The following is a 19,552-nucleotide window of genomic DNA, read 5'->3' as shown; positions in this document are numbered from 1 at the left end:
ATTTGTTCATCGTAATCTTGTTTGAAATGAATGGATATTATACGTGTAATTTCAAGTATACCCTTGAAGGATCCAACTGTATCTCCAGATAACCGAATTCAACCGACTTAATTGAATTTCGATTTATAATGGAATCCAAAATATGTTTTTTTATGTCATATTGTAAGCACGATGTGCCTACACCAAATATGTAGGGGGAAAAAAACTATGATAACAAAAAAAAAACAGAATAACTAGAACTTTAATTAATGAATCTTTAACATATATATATTTGAACAAAACAAGATTAATTTGATTATAAAACAATATTTAATATGAATTAATGGGGAAAACACTCGCTTGCTGCTAATGATGATTCAATGTTTGTGGATATGAAAATTTAAGAACAATGATTCAGTAGTCACCTACCTTTTTGAAATAGCTTCCCACTTTGGCATCCACTGGTATTTCGCGACTTTAGTATTTTAAAAAAAAAGAACAAATATTAACTGAACCAATGAATAGGCTCAGAACCCGTCTCCCTTAACAATACAATTATTTCTTATACTGCCCGATCTGTGACAGAATAACTGTACTATTAAACGAACCGAAATCTAGCCTTTTTCACTGGATCAGCCGGACTTAACTTTCAGTCCCATCAAACGAGCTCACACACAGACCAAAAGTAAAATTTGGGGTATTAAATATAACTCAGTCAATGCCAAACATGAAAGCCATTTCAAGTACATATTTTTATCTGTCGCACAAGCGGCACGTTTGTTATTAAAAACAAAAGAGAAGCTACATTAATTTTGACAACAAATGAAATAAACAATCTTTCTGTCGATGACAAAAATTGTTCAAAGACACACTGTTCATTAAACTTTTACAATTTAAAACTCTAAAATCCTGATCAATATGAGATAAATATATGATTCATATATATGTCCCATATGACCAGGTGACAATATGTTATAAATTTGTATAAAATTATCTTTATAAAGTTAACGGAACTCCTCGAACTCATGCTTTCTTTTTCTGGGAGAGTCTTAATCTAAAAATAAAAGGGTAACGTAACACTTGATATACAATTTACCTCTTGTATATCAAGTGTTACGTTACCCTTTTATTTTATAGACCTAATACTTGAAGCCTTGTGTAAGGTTATAATGATAAAGACAATAATTATTGAACAAACCATAAGATTTATTAATTCGAAAAATTATTGAAAATAAAATGAAAAAATTATCATACAAGATTCACTTCTCTATTATAATAAAAATAGAATAGGCTGACTTGTACAATACCAATCCGAAAATATAGTGTCTCACGTTTCTTTGGTTAAGGAGATCTGCTCCTTTCTTGCTTCTGCTAAGAGATGTTTTTTAGTAACTCTCTCATTCTTCCCTCAATGTAGGGAGAAGCCGGACTCTTCATCTGTTCTAGTTGTGTAATTAAATAACAATTGATTAAATAAAGAAAATAAAAAACAAAATCAAATAACAATTGATTATTTCTATTCGTTTTTCAAGGTATTGTTGAACGGTATTCCGCTGGCAGAAAGCACATTGACGGCCGATGACTTCGAAGACTCGGTGTTCTCGGAGGTGATGATCCAAACGCCGACTCTGCAGAAGGCTGTCTACAAGGGAGAACTCTCCGACACCATGAATGTGCTCGACTTCATTATGGACCAGCCCAATGTAATGCCAAGGTCAGACAATCCTATCTAATTGATTCCATAATCTAATTTTTTCCTATAAAATGGACCCTAATTATGTGAGTAAAAGCATAGAGAAACAATAGCGTAAGTAGATATCCTATGGTATAGGGCGTTTATGTCGCAACTTTTACTGTTATCTCAAGCCGATTACTGTCAATTATTGTCGATTTTTACTGTTTTGACCGGGTAAGAGTGTTGTATCAACGGCACAATATGAAAGACTACCAGCGTCATAAAGCTTCACAGGAAAGAACTACGTGGACTATCAGCTTGAGATAACAGTAAAAGTTGCGACACAAACGCCCTATACCATGGGATATCTACTTATGCTATTGTTTCTCTATGGTTCAAGTCACTGCCTAATAATGTAAATTACTCTCCTTCCCTGGATGTATTTAAAAACATTTAATAATTTTTGAACGAAAATAAAAATTAAATATTGTCAAAAAATGCTTTCTTGTTCTTCTGCTATGAGCTTTTTCGTTGATGCAAATTACTACTCCTTGCTTGTATATTTTTTGCTGTAGATTATAATTAATTACGGTCGCATTTATGTGTTGAATGCCGAGTTTAAAACACAAACTCATTGAACTACTATTGAATGTAATATTTCATTTAATCTTAGTTTAGTGTTAAATTCAGACTTTGATGGCACATAATCATTTAGAATGAATCATCAAACCTGAGTTTTTTCCAAATCTGTTCCGTAGAGCTGTTTTTTAGAGTTGCTCAACTTTAATTATACGAAACATGTACAAAATGCTTCAGACTATCAGTGACAAATTTAGTGTATTTCTATCAGTGAAGTTGAATTTTTTCAACTGTTATTGTTTATTGTTTTTTTCTCATTGTAGCTTTGTGTGAATAAATTGAATTGAATTAAAATTTGTACTTTTAGAGAAGCAGCGGACGGATCAGAGTGGGCTTCATAGCGAATCCTTCTTCCTCGGACACGAAACTGGACAGACTGGTTGTGGCGGCGTACGAGACGCTCACTGCCGACCAGGCCGCTGTCAAGATCAAGCGAATGTTGGCCGACTATGACGACATCGCGGCTGGCAAAAAGGACCACAGCGACTATGATTTGACGGTCAGTCTCACAATGTTATTTATTACAATGATTGGTAGAGAACAGCAGGCTAAACCCAAAACTGTCCCTCTCTTGAATTTTGATTAAAAAATGTTTCCAAAAAGATAGGGATAAGATTCTCACTTGTATAAATATACGAAAACGAATTTTTTCAGGGAAGTCCAGACCACAAAGGTAAGAAAATATTAAACTTACTGCCATATAGTCTCCTAGTGATGGATAGCAAACCTTTGTTTAGGAATAAATTGAAGATTGTCGAAAAGTGTTTTTACAGTGCATCAGAGATTTTTGAATTAAGGCGTTGACCTTATGAATACTGTGTTCCTAAATAAATTAGTAATTAAAAGTAATATCTATGTTACTTCTATTGTGAATTTTATTGTCATGATGACTGTAAAATATACTCAGTTATGTACATGTTGAAATAAAGGCTAGTATGAGTTTTTAAATAAATGTATTTAAATTCATCATTTAAGTATATCCACATGAATTTTTCTATCAAGCAATTTATTCATAACTTAGTAAATAAATATTACTTTGAAAAAAATGAATGGTGTACGAATTACAAATTTCCCTGAAAACATTGAAGTTTTCAATCCCCAAAATCGACAGAAGTTTGCCATCCTTGTCTTTCATTAGACAAAGCATATAGCTCTAGCCCTGAAAATGTATTATTGAATCATGAAAAAAATATTTTCTTTGCGAATAAAATATATTTGAGATAGAATGAATCATTATTAAGAAGAATCAACAATTAATATTGTCAGATTAAATTTACTTCTAATGACTTGATTCACATCTATCTACTATAGAAGATGTTGGAAAAGGAAGAATGGTAACTATACATTCTCATATTTTCCTTTGACTTAATAACGTCAATTTCATTAAATATCTTTCCTTCTTATGCCGCATTTACATGTTGGCCCAATGAAGGCGAATGTCGACCAGCACCAGTGGATGAATGGTTTACCAACGCTTGCCTGGATGTGGACTAGGCATTACCATGCTGGGCCAGGTTTGCGTGACAGAGTCCTAACTTCGCACTTAATAAAGGCAAATAATCAATCGTCTATCTCTTTTGAAATGATCATTCACCATATCAAATCACAGAAGAAAGAAACAAAATAGTTCTTCACTTATAGCTCTTTTAGTTCTTATATTTCTTATAGTTTTCATAGTTCGTTTAACTTTGATTATAGAACGTGGACTGGCCATCAGTGGACCGCAAAGTGGAGGAGCACCGTTCGTTCGCGAAGCAGGTGGCCTGGCTGGAGGGAGGGCAACTGGGCATCATCACCAATGGCCGACTGCTCGGCCCACTGGCCGACGATGAGGAGTTCACTGTCGACGACTACGGCCTCTTGGAGCGGTTCAGTCTGTCCGCGCATGTCGAGAAGATTCACAAGACGCTCAATGAAGGTGAGGCCATGTTGGAGTATACGATGTCTTGATATTCAATATATCATTTAGATATATTCGATGTATCAATTTTGAGATATTCGATATATCGATTTAGCAAAGGACGGTGTCAATAAAAACGAGTAGGACAAGTAAATACTTGAATGACAAGTAACCCCCAAAATTGAAGTGAATAAAACAACTATTCACTCTAACTCGCGAGTAAATACTTGAGAGGCTAGTAAAACCCCGAAAAATGCCAATTTTGGTGTGAATAAACGCAAGTAAATACTTCTGTAGCAAGTAAATACTCGTCCATTCGCAAGTCATCCCGATCCCAGACTTGCAGTCGTACTACTTGTACCCGAGAGATGGCTGCATTTATGAACCTGCGTGGTGTGAAACTTTATAGAGACCACCGTGATATAAGTCCCGATCTATCTAAGGGACTAATACGGTTTGAGAGCAAAAACGTAGATTTTCTCACTTCGCACTTTCTTGATGAAAACTCTGATGCAAGGGGTGAAGGATTAACTGCACGGAAAAAGATGGAAATTTTTCTGAGATACCTTAGTGATCCAGGATCACAAAGTGGTGTTGCCAACGACATGAGGGTTGAAAGAAGTACCGCCAGCAGAACATTTTCAAGTGTATTGGATAAAATAGTGTCGAAGTCTGAAGATTGGATTAAATTTCCACGCACTATTGAAGATATGGATCAGGCCAAGGCAGATTGGGCTTCAACATTTCGCATTCCGACTGTCATTGGTGCTGTAGATTTTGCACTCACATGCAATCGGCGTTTAGCGGCAAAAACATAACAAGTCACAACAGCTATGATGCGTAGTAGTCTGTGTGGCGCTACAAGTATTTACTTGCTTTTCTTGTAAATTCAGTTGTCTCGCGAGTGAATACTTCGTAGTAAACCCTCGAGTTGGCGAGTACATGGTCACAAGTAAACTCGACGCTTTATTCACATTGGTTTACTTGGAGTTTAAATACTTGTTACACTTTACTTGTAAGTAAATACTGGCTTTCTCGTTTTTATTCAAAATATTAGATATTTATCAATTTACAGATATTTGATATATAGATACAGAAATATTCAATACAGTATATCGATATAGAGATATTAAATACGAGGGGTCAATTTTTCTATCAAGCAATTTATTCATAACTTAGTAAATAAATATTACTTTGAAAAAAATGAATGGTGTACGAATTACAAATTTCCCTGAAAACATTGAAGTTTTCAATCCCCAAAATCGACAGAAGTTTGCCATCCTTGTCTTTCATTAGACAAAGCATATAGCTCTAGCCCTGAAAATGTATTATTGAATCATGAAAAAAATATTTTCTTTGCGAATAAAATATATTTGAGATAGAATGAATCATTATTAAGAAGAATCAACAATTAATATTGTCAGATTAAATTTACTTCTAATGACTTGATTCACATCTATCTACTATAGAAGATGTTGGAAAAGGAAGAATGGTAACTATACATTCTCATATTTTCCTTTGACTTAATAACGTCAATTTCATTAAATATCTTTCCTTCTTATGCCGCATTTACATGTTGGCCCAATGAAGGCGAATGTCGACCAGCACCAGTGGATGAATGGTTTACCAACGCTTGCCTGGATGTGGACTAGGCATTACCATGCTGGGCCAGGTTTGCGTGACAGAGTCCTAACTTCGCACTTAATAAAGGCAAATAATCAATCGTCTATCTCTTTTGAAATGATCATTCACCATATCAAATCACAGAAGAAAGAAACAAAATAGTTCTTCACTTATAGCTCTTTTAGTTCTTATATTTCTTATAGTTTTCATAGTTCGTTTAACTTTGATTATAGAACGTGGACTGGCCATCAGTGGACCGCAAAGTGGAGGAGCACCGTTCGTTCGCGAAGCAGGTGGCCTGGCTGGAGGGAGGGCAACTGGGCATCATCACCAATGGCCGACTGCTCGGCCCACTGGCCGACGATGAGGAGTTCACTGTCGACGACTACGGCCTCTTGGAGCGGTTCAGTCTGTCCGCGCATGTCGAGAAGATTCACAAGACGCTCAATGAAGGTGAGGCCATGTTGGAGTATACGATGTCTTGATATTCAATATATCAATTTAGATATATTCGATGTATCAATTTTGAGATATTCGATATATCGATTTAGCAAAGGACGGTGTCAATAAAAACGAGTAGGACAAGTAAATACTTGAATGACAAGTAACCCCCAAAATTGAAGTGAATAAAACAACTATTCACTCTAACTCGCGAGTAAATACTTGAGAGGCTAGTAAAACCCCGAAAAATGCCAATTTTGGTGTGAATAAACGCAAGTAAATACTTCTGTAGCAAGTAAATACTCGTCCATTCGCAAGTCATCCCGATCCCAGACTTGCAGTCGTACTACTTGTACCCGAGAGATGGCTGCATTTATGAACCTGCGTGGTGTGAAACTTTATAGAGACCACCGTGATATAAGTCCCGATCTATCTAAGGGACTAATACGGTTTGAGAGCAAAAACGTAGATTTTCTCACTTCGCACTTTCTTGATGAAAACTCTGATGCAAGGGGTGAAGGATTAACTGCACGGAAAAAGATGGAAATTTTTCTGAGATACCTTAGTGATCCAGGATCACAAAGTGGTGTTGCCAACGACATGAGGGTTGAAAGAAGTACCGCCAGCAGAACATTTTCAAGTGTATTGGATAAAATAGTGTCGAAGTCTGAAGATTGGATTAAATTTCCACGCACTATTGAAGATATGGATCAGGCCAAGGCAGATTGGGCTTCAACATTTCGCATTCCGACTGTCATTGGTGCTGTAGATTTTGCACTCACATGCAATCGGCGTTTAGCGGCAAAAACATAACAAGTCACAACAGCTATGATGCGTAGTAGTCTGTGTGGCGCTACAAGTATTTACTTGCTTTTCTTGTAAATTCAGTTGTCTCGCGAGTGAATACTTCGTAGTAAACCCTCGAGTTGGCGAGTACATGGTCACAAGTAAACTCGACGCTTTATTCACATTGGTTTACTTGGAGTTTAAATACTTGTTACACTTTACTTGTAAGTAAATACTGGCTTTCTCGTTTTTATTCAAAATATTAGATATTTATCAATTTACAGATATTTGATATATAGATACAGAAATATTCAATACAGTATATCGATATAGAGATATTAAATACGAGGGGTCAATTTTTTTCAACCTCCGATCACAAATCTTAAGACACAGAAAAGCGGTAGGGGGTGATTTTCACAGAGCTGAACTGCTTATCACTCCACCAAATGCTCTGTGATCGGTGCGGCGAGATCGTCAATTGCTGTCGAGTTCTAGACCCAGAAACATGGCCGCCTCACTTGAGCTTACTGCCAAGTGCTAGTTGCGCAGCGTTACTAGTTTTTGCAAGCAAAGGGCAATAGTTCAGCATAAATCGAATGAAGAATGATTCTAGTTTACGAATTATTCATTATGAGTGATGATTTTGTGCGTGAATGGTGTTGAAAATTCAAGAACGTTAGTTGATCCGACGTGATCCATGAAAATTTGGCCTCTCAGTGCTGGTGCACTCAAACGTCTTCTTCAGCAAATCATATGTGATAATTTCGATCACTCAACATGAAAATTTGACTTGATCACTTGTAAGTTATACTTTTCCCCCAAACTCAGGACATGGCTTTGAAAGGCAGGGCTTCCAAACTAACGAAGAGCTCCAGAACAACGGCATAACCCACTTGAACTCATTTGGCGGCAGCATTACAAGAAGATGGTTTTGGTAGGCTAATCCACTGGTATGCCTCAACTTTCACGGCAATCATGTTGAAGATTAATCATGAGTGTAAGAAACTTTTAGTGAAAAAAAAATTTTTATAGACCTACAATCATATTTTATGTATTGCCAATCGGAGGTTGAAAAAAATGACCCTCGTATTTCGATATATTTAATCAATCGATTATAAAAATCGACAGGAGCGTCACTGGCTCGGAAGAGAATAGCGTACAAATGGGCGAGTTTCTGTGTAGTCAAGCTTTGTGATCACCTTTGGTGAGATGTTGTTTAATTCCGTTTGCAGGCCTCAGGTTTGGCAACCCTGTAGGTATTTGGAGATTAGAGGTACCTATATATTTTTTCAATGTATTCGACAATTAAGACAGTATATTCGACAAATTTGAGATGAATAAAAGACAAAAATAGACAATTGTACAATTGTCAATAGACAATATAGAGATTAGGTATGCGTATCGTCATTCTGTTTGATTGTTATTTAATGGGTCACTAGGTGTGGAGCCGGGAGAGGACATGGTGTCGAGTGATGTGCTGATGAAGACAGTGTCGCTTTTGGTGGCCAGACCGCAAACTAAGAGTCGCTTCCAGGTCAAGGCTGCCGGCGAAAAGCATAGGTCAGTTACTTGATGATTTCCATCACCATTATTATCAGTGCTATTAATAAATATAGAACTATCCACATGGCTTGATGTTACACTTGGCAAGACACGACACAATTGAACAAAAAGGTACCCTGCGCATAAACAAAATGTCTGGATACGTCAACTATGGTGTGACATAGTCGTATTCACTTCACTGCTGAAGCCTTCTCTCTCGATCGGAGTGGTAATAGTATTTTCTATTCGTGTCTGGCTCGAAATGTGACTGATTCCTGAATATTTCCAGTATCGTACTGTATAATTGGAGAGGAAGCATAAGTCATCTTATTTATAATTTATTCAACAATGATAAAATACATAACCAAAAGATGATAGGGAATGAAAAAAAAACAGGCTTGTAGCCCTTACTATTCCATTCCCGAATTTTAATTGAAAACTAGTCCAAAAAAGTTATCTATGGGAATGTAGATTAATAATAATTATTCAAAAAGGTTATGTTTCGTCACTACTTTCAAACACAGATAGATATGAAAGTGATTTAGAACCATTCATATTTCAAGTTTACCTGTTTAATTTTATGGAGGAAATATTTTGTGTGTATCGAGAGGTTGAATTACTTTTTATCACTCAGGGAAATTGACATGTAAAAGTTGTCTGCAAACAAAGATTACACCCATTTACAGATATGAATAAATCTACTTTTCCTCAAATACAAATAGGGTACAGCAAATAAAAGTTACATCGAATATTTCAACTCTAGTCGATACAGAAAAATTACGATCTTATTAAACATAAAATAGAAAAAAAATCTAGGTAAAAACCTCCGAGGACGTAAGTCCGTATTGAGTATTGTCTTGTCTTGTATTGAGTTATAAATAACTGTTATTTACTGTATTGTTAGTATTGAGTTACAAATTACTGTAGTTTACCATCTTGTATTGAGTTGCAAATAACTGTCATTTACCGTCTTGCCTTGTATTTAAATAACTGTTATTCACCGTCTTGTCTTGTATTGAATTACAAACAACAGCATGTTAGGATCAAGCCATATTGTGGCGTTTTTGCACTGGCGGCAAACGAGACGGAAACTCTACGATTTGCTGATTATCAGCTGGGTAATCAACTCTACGATTTTCTGATTATCAGCTGATTGGGCTGGCGCTCGGGAATCAGCTGATAATCAGCCAATCGGAGAGCTTCCTGTCCTGCCGGCTCGTCCGCCGCCAGTACACAAATGCTTCATGTGGCTTGGCCCTTATCTACCATCTTGTCTTGTATTGAGTTACAAATGACTGCTTATCGTAACTCTGTCTGTTCAAGTGGATCCGTGGGTTAAGTGGAAGAGGGGTCTCTTATTGTCTCAACTTCGCCCACATAATTTTTTGTAATGCTATAAAGTAAAAATAAAAGACAAAAATCTATCTATCTATCTGTTTGATTGCAGTGTAATCCATCTGCCAGCGGCGGTGGCTGAGCAGCCGGCCTTCGACATCACAGTGATTGTGGATCCGGTGTCACGTGGTGCTCAGAAAATGGCGCCCATCCTGACTGTATTGAGGCATGTTGTCAACTGCCACATTCGCATCTTCCTCAACTGCCTCGAGAAGAACAGCGATATGCCGCTCAAGAGGTTCGTTCGTCTTTTCCATCTATTTACATATATTTCCGTATATTTATGTATCTGGAGGTTGGTTTTCTCTATTATTTATTAATACTTCATACAACAGAGAAACAATCATAAAATGGAGAGTCAAGAATCAAGAATTTTATCGGCCATAAAACAACATTACAAAATGTAAGCAATAGGCCTCGTCAATAATAGATAAAATATCACAAGGTAGACTATACAAACGATCAAATTTACACATACACATTGAAATATTCCAGGTACTCATTAACAGAATAGAAAACTTCAGACTTGAGCCATTTATCAACAGCAATACAAAACGTTTTCAATGGTAACTGCTTATCATTATCTGATAGTAAATTAAACATGCGAATTTGTAGGTACTTATGACTTTTCAGAGTTTTAGTCAATCAAAACTCTGTCGGTCCGGGACAAAACTCGAGAGTCCGGTCCCACAATATTTTAAATTATCTATCGTTAACTAAATATCAAAGTGACTAATTAAACAATAAAAATGAGAAGAACAGCGACATGCCGCTCAAGAGATTGGTTCGTGGATTAAGAAATATCTAATTATAGAAACTACTATTACCCTTTTAAACTTTTTTATATAAACACAACTAGTTTAAAGCACTCATGCCATTTTCAAGTGTCAAAATGAATTATTAAAAATATTTTTCTCCTATTTTAAAAGAATAGTGATTAATATATGGAATGTTTAGTATATTTTTTATTTCTTTGATAACTCAAAACCACTAGTACCCTTCTGTTTTCTTTAGTGTTTAATGACACACGTTGATTTGGACACATTATAATGGGATGAATACCCGAAATCAGCGTGTCATCAAGGAAAATGAATCACTATAGTCGGTCGGACGAAAATAGTCCGTAGGAAATTGGAACAGATAAAGGAGTTAAATTGAAAAGCATTGGAATAGTCACTGTATATTTTTCAATATTCAGGCTACATGGTTAGATGGAAAATGATGCGAAGTAGAAAATTCACAAACTTTCCAACATGATGTTTTATGCATAGGTATCAACTGCACTTGTAAATTTAATAATAGATTAGACTTTTTCTAATGTCAATATTGCCTAATGACAACAAAATTTTATGTATTTTTCATTGATTGATTGCTTGCAGTTTCTACCGTTACGTGTTGGAACCGGAAGTGCAGTTCACTGCGGACGGGCACCTTGCTTCCGGTCCGTACGCCAAGTTCACGAACATGCCGGGTGCACCGCTGCTCACACAGAACATGCATGTGCCTGAGAACTGGCTCGTAGAGAGCATTGTCAGTCCCTACGACCTTGACAACATACGCTTGGAGGAGGTCGAGAGTGCTGTTCACAGGTAATCTATTATTTTTATAATATTGTCGTATGTCTTTTAATGATGGGGAGACCCAAAGCCGTATATATTCCACCTCGCCGTATATAGTCCAAATTTCCCTACTCGGAAACCGGACACGAAGGTTATAAGGTTATAGTGAGAACAATACTTTAAATTTACACTGTTACTTCGAAATAAAGCTCTTTTTGATAATCTATTGCTAACACGTTTCAGCTATTTAATAATTTATTTTAAATCAAATCATAATTTGCATCTTAACAATAATAATTAGAAACGTGATAATATAATGAAGAAGATCATCAAATTATATCAAAAGGACAAGATATTGTCAAATCCACTGATTTATTAGAACAATTTTAGAACTAGTTTCGGTTGTTGCACTATTATCAATCTAGGTACTAGTTTTGGTTGTTGCACTATTATTAATCTCTAGTATACAATATTAGTTTAGTATTTATCACATCATCACTTTCACAATAACACAGTAATTTAAAAATATCAAAATCATATCATTATATCATCGTGGGAGTGCATCAGTTCATCAAGTACCTATTTTCACAATAATTATCCTTGTGATACTAAAAAAATTGGAAGATGAGCTGCTCAGTTCGTCAAGTTTTCGTTGCAGGCTGATGCACAGTCAGCTACACCGTTGCACCCTAGTTAGGGATTGGTGAGAAGTTAATTAAAGGTTAGGTTAGGGTACAGTAACTATATTGACCAATATAGGGTAATATAGTTACTTTAGGTTAGGGGTTAGGTTTTTGATTTTAATGGCAATATGCTGCTATTTAGATTTTTTGATAATTTTACAATTAAATATATGATACTATATCCACTGGACTTTCTGAAAGAAACAGGAACTTGAATTTCTAAAAACTGGACGTAATCAAGTTGCGTACGCGGGTCGATTCTTGATCTACTGAGATTTTGTTGAACTGAAACCTGATATCTTCATGAGTGAATTCACTTCATCAAAATCTCAGTTGATCCTGAGTTGATAAGAGCTACTCTTATTTCATTGTTTTCTGTAATTTTGTAAGGAATCAATAGATGGATAGTTGTTGTTGCAGCCAATTCGAGCTGGAACATCTGTTGCTGGAGGGGCATTGATACTCATTTTGTAAAATGATTTAGTTATTATACGTTTATAGTCTATTGACTTTTTGTTATGATGAATACTTGGTGTGGACCACAAGGGAATCTTATGTGCCGGATGTTTTTTCTTGTAGTTTCATGATAATGATAAGCTGGTATTTTTTGTGAAATACTGTATTACCATTGTTTATTTTTGTGGTTTATGTGATGCATTTTACATCATTCTGTAAACTGTTTCTTGAAGTGAATATATTATGTGTTGCAGTCAATTCGAGCTGGAGCACCTGTTGCTGGAGGGGCACTGCTTCGAGGCAACAATGGGCAACCCACCGCGTGGCCTGCAGATGACACTGGGCACGGAGACGCAGCCAGTGGTGGTCGATACCATAGTCATGGCCAACCTCGGCTACTTCCAACTCAAGGCCAACCCTGGCGCATGGCTGCTACGGTTGAGGCAGGGCCGCTCAGCTGAGATATTCGATATCACTAGGTAACAATCAACACGCTGACTCAAATTCATTAAAGGTTTTTTAATTTTTTTTCATAGTATTCAGGTTATTAGTTTTCAGTTTTTAGATTATTCAGTTTTGGGGCTATTTAGTTCTTAAGATTATTCAGTTTCTGGGCTCTTCGGTTATTTATTTTTATAATTTTTTTGTTTATTCGATTATTCATTCCAAGAGCGCGATGTAGCAGCCGGCAGTCAGTTTGAAAGGAATATTTCAACATTTGAAAAAGCAATTCCGTCTTTATATTGTAGTCAAATTCAGTTCATACTGTGTTTCATAAAACAGAAATTCTTTAATTCGTTGCTTCAACGTTAATGATTGGGAACTAGAATTAAAAGCGTATTTTACAATCCACATATTTATTGAAAAACTAGTGTCATCTTATGTTAGAAAGAAACATAACTTACTTTTTCATAATGTTTCTATAAAAATGTGGGAAAGGAACAGTGTTTTGGGCTGAGTTTGTTGTTACTCTCAAAACCATCCTCATGATTGATTTGTGTGTTTTCGAATGTGTGGTTAAGTAAATAAAACATTAATTCGAAAGATAAGTAAATAAAACATTAATTCGATAGATAAAAAGGTTAGTTCGTGTTAGGGTAGCCTAGTTCAGGCTAGGTTAGCGCTTCAAAAGGTGTTGTTATGGACGGAGAAACACCACTTTCCCCATACTTATGAGTTACTGCATGAACCTTCGACTGCCACCACATGAGACACAACTGCATCTTTTAGGGTGGGGAGAATAGTTTCATCAGTTTGCTCTCGGCAACCAGTACCCTCACTTCGAACATTCTCTACAGTGGCCTTATGAATGCAGAGTGAGAGGGAAAGATGTGTGAGATACATTCCCAACCCCAAATTCATCATCAGCCACTCTTCCACCGTCTATATTTAACAATGTTTTATTCATTGATTTATTCATAGAGAATAGATACAGTTAAGGTGTAAACGGGCATTTGAGCATTCACCCAAAACTGTTTCCAAACTTAATTCAAAATGAACAGTCTAGAGGTTATTTTGTAGAGTACATGATTTTATTTGCACACAATTTCAAGTCCAATTAAATGTACCGGTATCAACTAGAATTTCGAATTTATCTAATTAATCTACTCCACACAAAACTTGAAAAGAAACTACTGTCACGGTTTGTTGCAGTCACGAAGGCTCGGATACGCCGGTGAACTCGACCGACATCAAGGTGCTGATCAGCTCGTTCCGGTCGCACGTGTTGAAGCTGCGAGTCACCAAGAAGCCAGACAAGATAGGGATGGACCTCCTCGGCGAGGACGATGACAGTCAGCCTGGCCTCTGGAACTCCATCACTAGGTCAGCATTATCACATCTCATTTTCTCGTTACAATTGAAAATTCGTTTCTCTTCCGTTCCGATAAATCATTCATTCTTCATGCACTTTGTTAAATTCATTGGATAATTATACTCCGTACAAAATAACTTTTGACTTGGAGGAATATGCGGCGCAGAGAAATGGAGGGAGATCAGCCAATTACAGTGATGAATAGAGTGATATTTAGAAGCGCAGTTGTCAATTTGTCGATTAGTCAGTCGACTGATGGCTTCAGAGAGGAAACTCTGTAAGTTTAACATAAGCGCTTGAATACTCACTAGAAATTAGAGAATGCTGGCCGGTTCAGAACGGCAACATCACCGCCGTTGTATCCCCACCTCTGTGTGCCTTTTCTGCTGCACATGTTCCTCCCAAGTCAAAAGTTTTTTTGTATAGAGTATAGTTGCATTGTCATTTATTTAATTAGGCTCTAATCACACTAGCGTGACTCCAGTCGCAGATACTACAGTCTCTCGGACCTAATGACTTGAGTCGCTTAACATGCTCACTAATCTAGTCGCCAGTTGCCATTCACTCATTTAAAATTGTGATCATTGGCTTTTTTATATCAAGCTGTTTTGTGATATTCTAATTGATTATTGTATAGTTTGGGAAAATTAATTTATTTCCCAATAAACTTGATAGTTTCAAGTGTAGTCTACTCGTTTTATCTGTAGACTATTACTATTACTATATGTATATTGAAATCATCATGAAAAGATTATATGACCAGTTTACCATGGAGTGTGATCACCAGGTGAAGCTATTGAAAATCGAATAGTTATTGTAACATTTCAACAAATTGTTTGCTCATACATTGCAAGTTGTATTCAAAATCTATAAATGTCATAATAATTATATCTTGTGAAATAGTATTGACTAAATCATATTTCAACAAATTGTTTGCTCATACATTGCAAGTTGTATTCAAAATCTATAAATGTCATAATAATTATATCTTGTGAAATAGTATTGACTAAATCATATTTCTGGTTTCCATTCAGTGTTCTTCCATACAAAAATTTAATTCGGTAAGTTTAAATTTAAGCCTACCCCTCACTACAATCACTACAATCGGTGTTTTTATTACACTGCTAACTTAGGCATGTAATTTTTGACCTTGTAAATGTATTTCCCCACATAGAACAAAGAAATGTATATTTTTATTAAAAAAACATGAATTCTAATATTTGATGTACCGGTAAAATTTTGCAATCTCTTCAATTTTGTAGGTTACTCGAACACCCTCTTACTAAAGTATGCACCAATAAAAATAGGATTATTTTTCAGTGAGTTTTGGCACCAGAATTTCAAATTTCCAATACTTGAATCCCACAAGAAATTGTTTACCCCTACACGTCCACTTGTAACAATAGGTATAAGCTTTGCTACTTTATAGTGTTAGAAATCCAGCATAGAATAGAGTAGCCCAATACGGTTTGCATTACATGAAAATCCTGAATTTTTTTATAATATTGTAGTAAGTAAATTCTCTATGGGCCTTTCTTGTAAGAAGTTGGTTAGTCTCTATCTATTTTAACCCGAGAGGTGTGAATATATATTTGAAAAGTGTGTGTTTTTGGAATGTTATTACTGTAAACGTTTGTATTAAACTATTAAAGTCCTTGTCCTGACCCGGTTCATCAAACTTTCATATCAATAATAACTTTCAGAATGTTGAAAAATTGTTTAACATTCAACCGTAATTTGAACCGCTTGTAGATTTAAGTAAACAATTAAATGACGAACAAAGCTCGTGCCTATGAATGTTATGAATCGAGGATAGAGTATTTCATTCAATTTTTAAACTTTGACAAACTAGAAAGTTTCAATTTAAAACATGCTTTGACTTCCTTCGGCATTGGCCGGTGAGGTCGATGATATCAATGAGGTGATATCTTGAGATCGCAAATATTTCATCAATTTTATTTGGGAAATATAAGCATATTTATTATATAAGAGATATATAATATAATTATAATCAGTTCCACTTAGATCTGTCAACATTGATTGAATGAAAAACGTTGGTACTAATATTATAAAGAATTGATTGATTGATTGATTGAGTACTTTATTTATGTAGATTACAATATATACTGGCTTATACACTTATATACAATAGCTTACAATACAGCAAAATTATAGATGAATTACATAATATAGACTAAGAAAATAACTATTGAACTGTATATGATATGAAAAAGCAATTTGTAATATAATAACTATAGATAATAATCATATTGTTATGCATCTACATAAATTGGCGGAGCTTTGGACATATCAATGTCCATTCTTTGGGAAGAATATTAAAAATATCCTCCCCACTAACTCTCTACCAAATACAGATAGTTTGAAGACAGATAGTTTGAAGTGTATCTCTCATCTCACTATAGCAATTCTTAGGCTTGCCACTAACGTAAAGTTTCACATGTTAGATACGTCTTCACAGTCGAAAACCTGAACGATAGTGACTGTGGCATCGCCGTACATCTGCGAGAAAAACCGCTTTACAGATGGACAGAGAAATTTTATTTTGTTCCTCTGACATTTATTTATACATTGATATATACAATATAATTATCAACTATGAATGATTGGCAAAGGAACAACAGGCTTGAAGCCCAAAACTGTTCCTTTCCCAAATTTAGATAGAAATTGTCCACAAATAGGTTATGTTTACACTTCATGATTTTTGTCCAATTTTGAGTCCAAAATATTTATAAACTAGGAATTTAGAAAAGTTGAAAACCAAATTAAATAATTATACTTCACTAAATCATCACTGATGAATTGAAAATACTGTATTAATAATTGAATATTTTTAAAATTGAAAAGAAACTCAAACTTACTCCTAAAACATTTGACTTTTGTATCAGGGATGAGGAAATATGCTTCATGCTGAAGAGAATCGCACATGACAGAGAGGAATGGAGAAGGAGGAGGAATCATTTATTGCTCTAGGGCAGAACACTGATGATGATGATGATGACATTAAGTTGTATCTGACATTCCAATTGTTAATTTGTGAATAATGAAAATTTTCAAATCAAAATTCACGCAATTTTTTGCAGCACTTTTGGAAGTACAAAAGAGGAGCAGGTTGAAGCAGAAACTATCAACATATTCTCAGTAGCTTCAGGACATTTGTACGAAAGATTCCTTCGAATTATGATGTTGAGTGTTCTGAAGAACACCAAATCTCCAGTCAAGTTCTGGTTCCTCAAAAACTACCTGTCGCCTACTTTCAAGGTAATACTGTCTATTACTTTTTATAAAAAAAATGTTATAATATTCGGCTGCACGTACTTCTATTTCTATTCAATTTAACCGAGTTCAAGTGACGTCATCCTACTGTTCCATTGAAAATTGACAATTCGATGATGTCACTCAATCAATATTAATTAATTATCTAATCAATTGATTGAATTAATTAAATGATTAATAACTAGCAGGTAACCCGTGCTCCTCAAGGCTCTGAGTAAATACTTAATAAACTGAAAAAATGACTTAATGAAATCTTGAAGAATTTAAAATAGGACTATAACCATCCTCGGTAGATTATGAATCAATATGCAAAATTCAAGTTAATCAGTCCAGTAGTTCAGACATGATGATGCGTCATTCGTGAATTTCCTATCCCATAATGTATTTAAGCGAATTCTTCTGTTTATTATATAAATAACTAGCCGTCAGGCTCGCTTCGCTCGCCATATCCGTCTAGCCAGAGGGCGGAGCCCCCTGGACCCCCGACTGGATCGTCCAAGAATGAGATCAGCAGCGAGAATTTTTCATTTGAGCATTTTTATCATATTGTTAGGACAATCTAGTCGGGGGTCCAGACTAAACGGATATGGCGAGCGAAGCGAGCCTGATGGCTAGTAATATAATATCCCCAGGATTGAAGTAGCAGTGCCCAATCAATTTTTTCGCGATAAATGCAATTAAATCTTCAACTTGGAGCCAACCTAACAAAGTCAACTCAACTTAATGCCAACCTGACAAAATTATTAATTTAGTTGCCAGTTAACTGCTTCGAAGAGGTACTCTATCTAGATTATAGTTCTATAGTAACAATATGATATGGAAATTTCAATTATAATTAAGAGATTGGGAGAAGAAGAATATACATGCTAAAAGACAAACTTTAAACCCTGAAAAACAACCCTTTTAGTTAAAATATTGCTAAAAGATTTCTTAGTGCGCCTCTAAAGGGCCAACTGAACATACCTACCAAATTTGAACGTTTTTGGTCCGGTAGATTTTTAGTTCTGCGAGTGAGTGAGTGAATGAGTGCCATTTCGCTTTTATATAGATAAAATGTATTATAAATTATATCGTACTTGCAATCATAAATTTATATATTTCCAATTATTTCTAAAAATAATGAATATTCTTGAAAGGTATTTTAAATAAAATTAGTATTGTGGAGTAATTGAAGTAGGAATTTTTGTAGTTCAGCACTCGTGCATAGTTAATAATGTAATGTGCTCGCTGATGTATATCAAGAGGAATAAGAAAAGTAGCAGCTTCAAAAAATATGTTATATATACAGCAACAATATAAGACCCGACACTGGACTGGAGGTACCCTTCAACAGTCGTTCCAGGAAAATATATAGAAAAACAGGACTTTTTCTAAGCAAAATAAACTCCTGGAGAGGCCACTCTATTCAATGTAGATTTGAATGAGGAACCTCGTTTGTAAGATTTGAATGAGGAACCTCGTTTGTGTTTAGAAGAAAATGAACGGAACACAGCTGACTCGGTTAGAATAATCTCCATACGTTATTAGAACTCCGCATGTACACCATATGATTAGTAATTTAGCTGAATAACATCATATGACACATATTTATTTACAAACTATTCTCATAATTTCAATTTAGTTGATAAAGGGTTATAGTTGTAGAGGGTTATAGGATCAAGGATTAAGTTTTAAACCAACCTTATATTAATTACCTTACGCGTGATTATATTTTTGTAAATTGGATACAAAGTTTATTGTTTTGTTGAAGATATAATTGAAGAAGAT

The 19,552-nt window shown here is 35.3% G+C and overlaps 1 protein-coding gene across 1 annotated transcript in view; it reads left to right on the top strand.

Moving 5' to 3' along the window:
• The window catches only part of LOC111048444 (UDP-glucose:glycoprotein glucosyltransferase), a 59,838-nt gene that overhangs the window by 26,865 nt on the left and 13,421 nt on the right, over window positions 1-19,552 (top strand). Inside the window, exons 12-22 of the mRNA XM_039440384.1 lie at window positions 1,512-1,693; window positions 2,603-2,792; window positions 3,992-4,211; window positions 4,491-4,663; window positions 6,050-6,269; window positions 8,483-8,603; window positions 10,033-10,218; window positions 11,360-11,569; window positions 12,933-13,157; window positions 14,332-14,502; window positions 17,593-17,770. Coding sequence (XP_039296318.1) covers window positions 1,512-1,693; window positions 2,603-2,792; window positions 3,992-4,211; window positions 4,491-4,663; window positions 6,050-6,269; window positions 8,483-8,603; window positions 10,033-10,218; window positions 11,360-11,569; window positions 12,933-13,157; window positions 14,332-14,502; window positions 17,593-17,770 — 2,076 coding nt within the window. The remainder of the gene's footprint in view (window positions 1-1,511; window positions 1,694-2,602; window positions 2,793-3,991; window positions 4,212-4,490; window positions 4,664-6,049; window positions 6,270-8,482; window positions 8,604-10,032; window positions 10,219-11,359; window positions 11,570-12,932; window positions 13,158-14,331; window positions 14,503-17,592; window positions 17,771-19,552) is intronic.

Source organism: Nilaparvata lugens, chromosome 13 (assembly GCF_014356525.2).
Source record: "Nilaparvata lugens isolate BPH chromosome 13, ASM1435652v1, whole genome shotgun sequence".
Taxonomy (NCBI): domain Eukaryota; kingdom Metazoa; phylum Arthropoda; class Insecta; order Hemiptera; family Delphacidae; genus Nilaparvata; species Nilaparvata lugens.
Note: the sequence above shows the minus strand (reverse complement) of the source record. Positions and strands in the feature narration are given on the sequence as shown.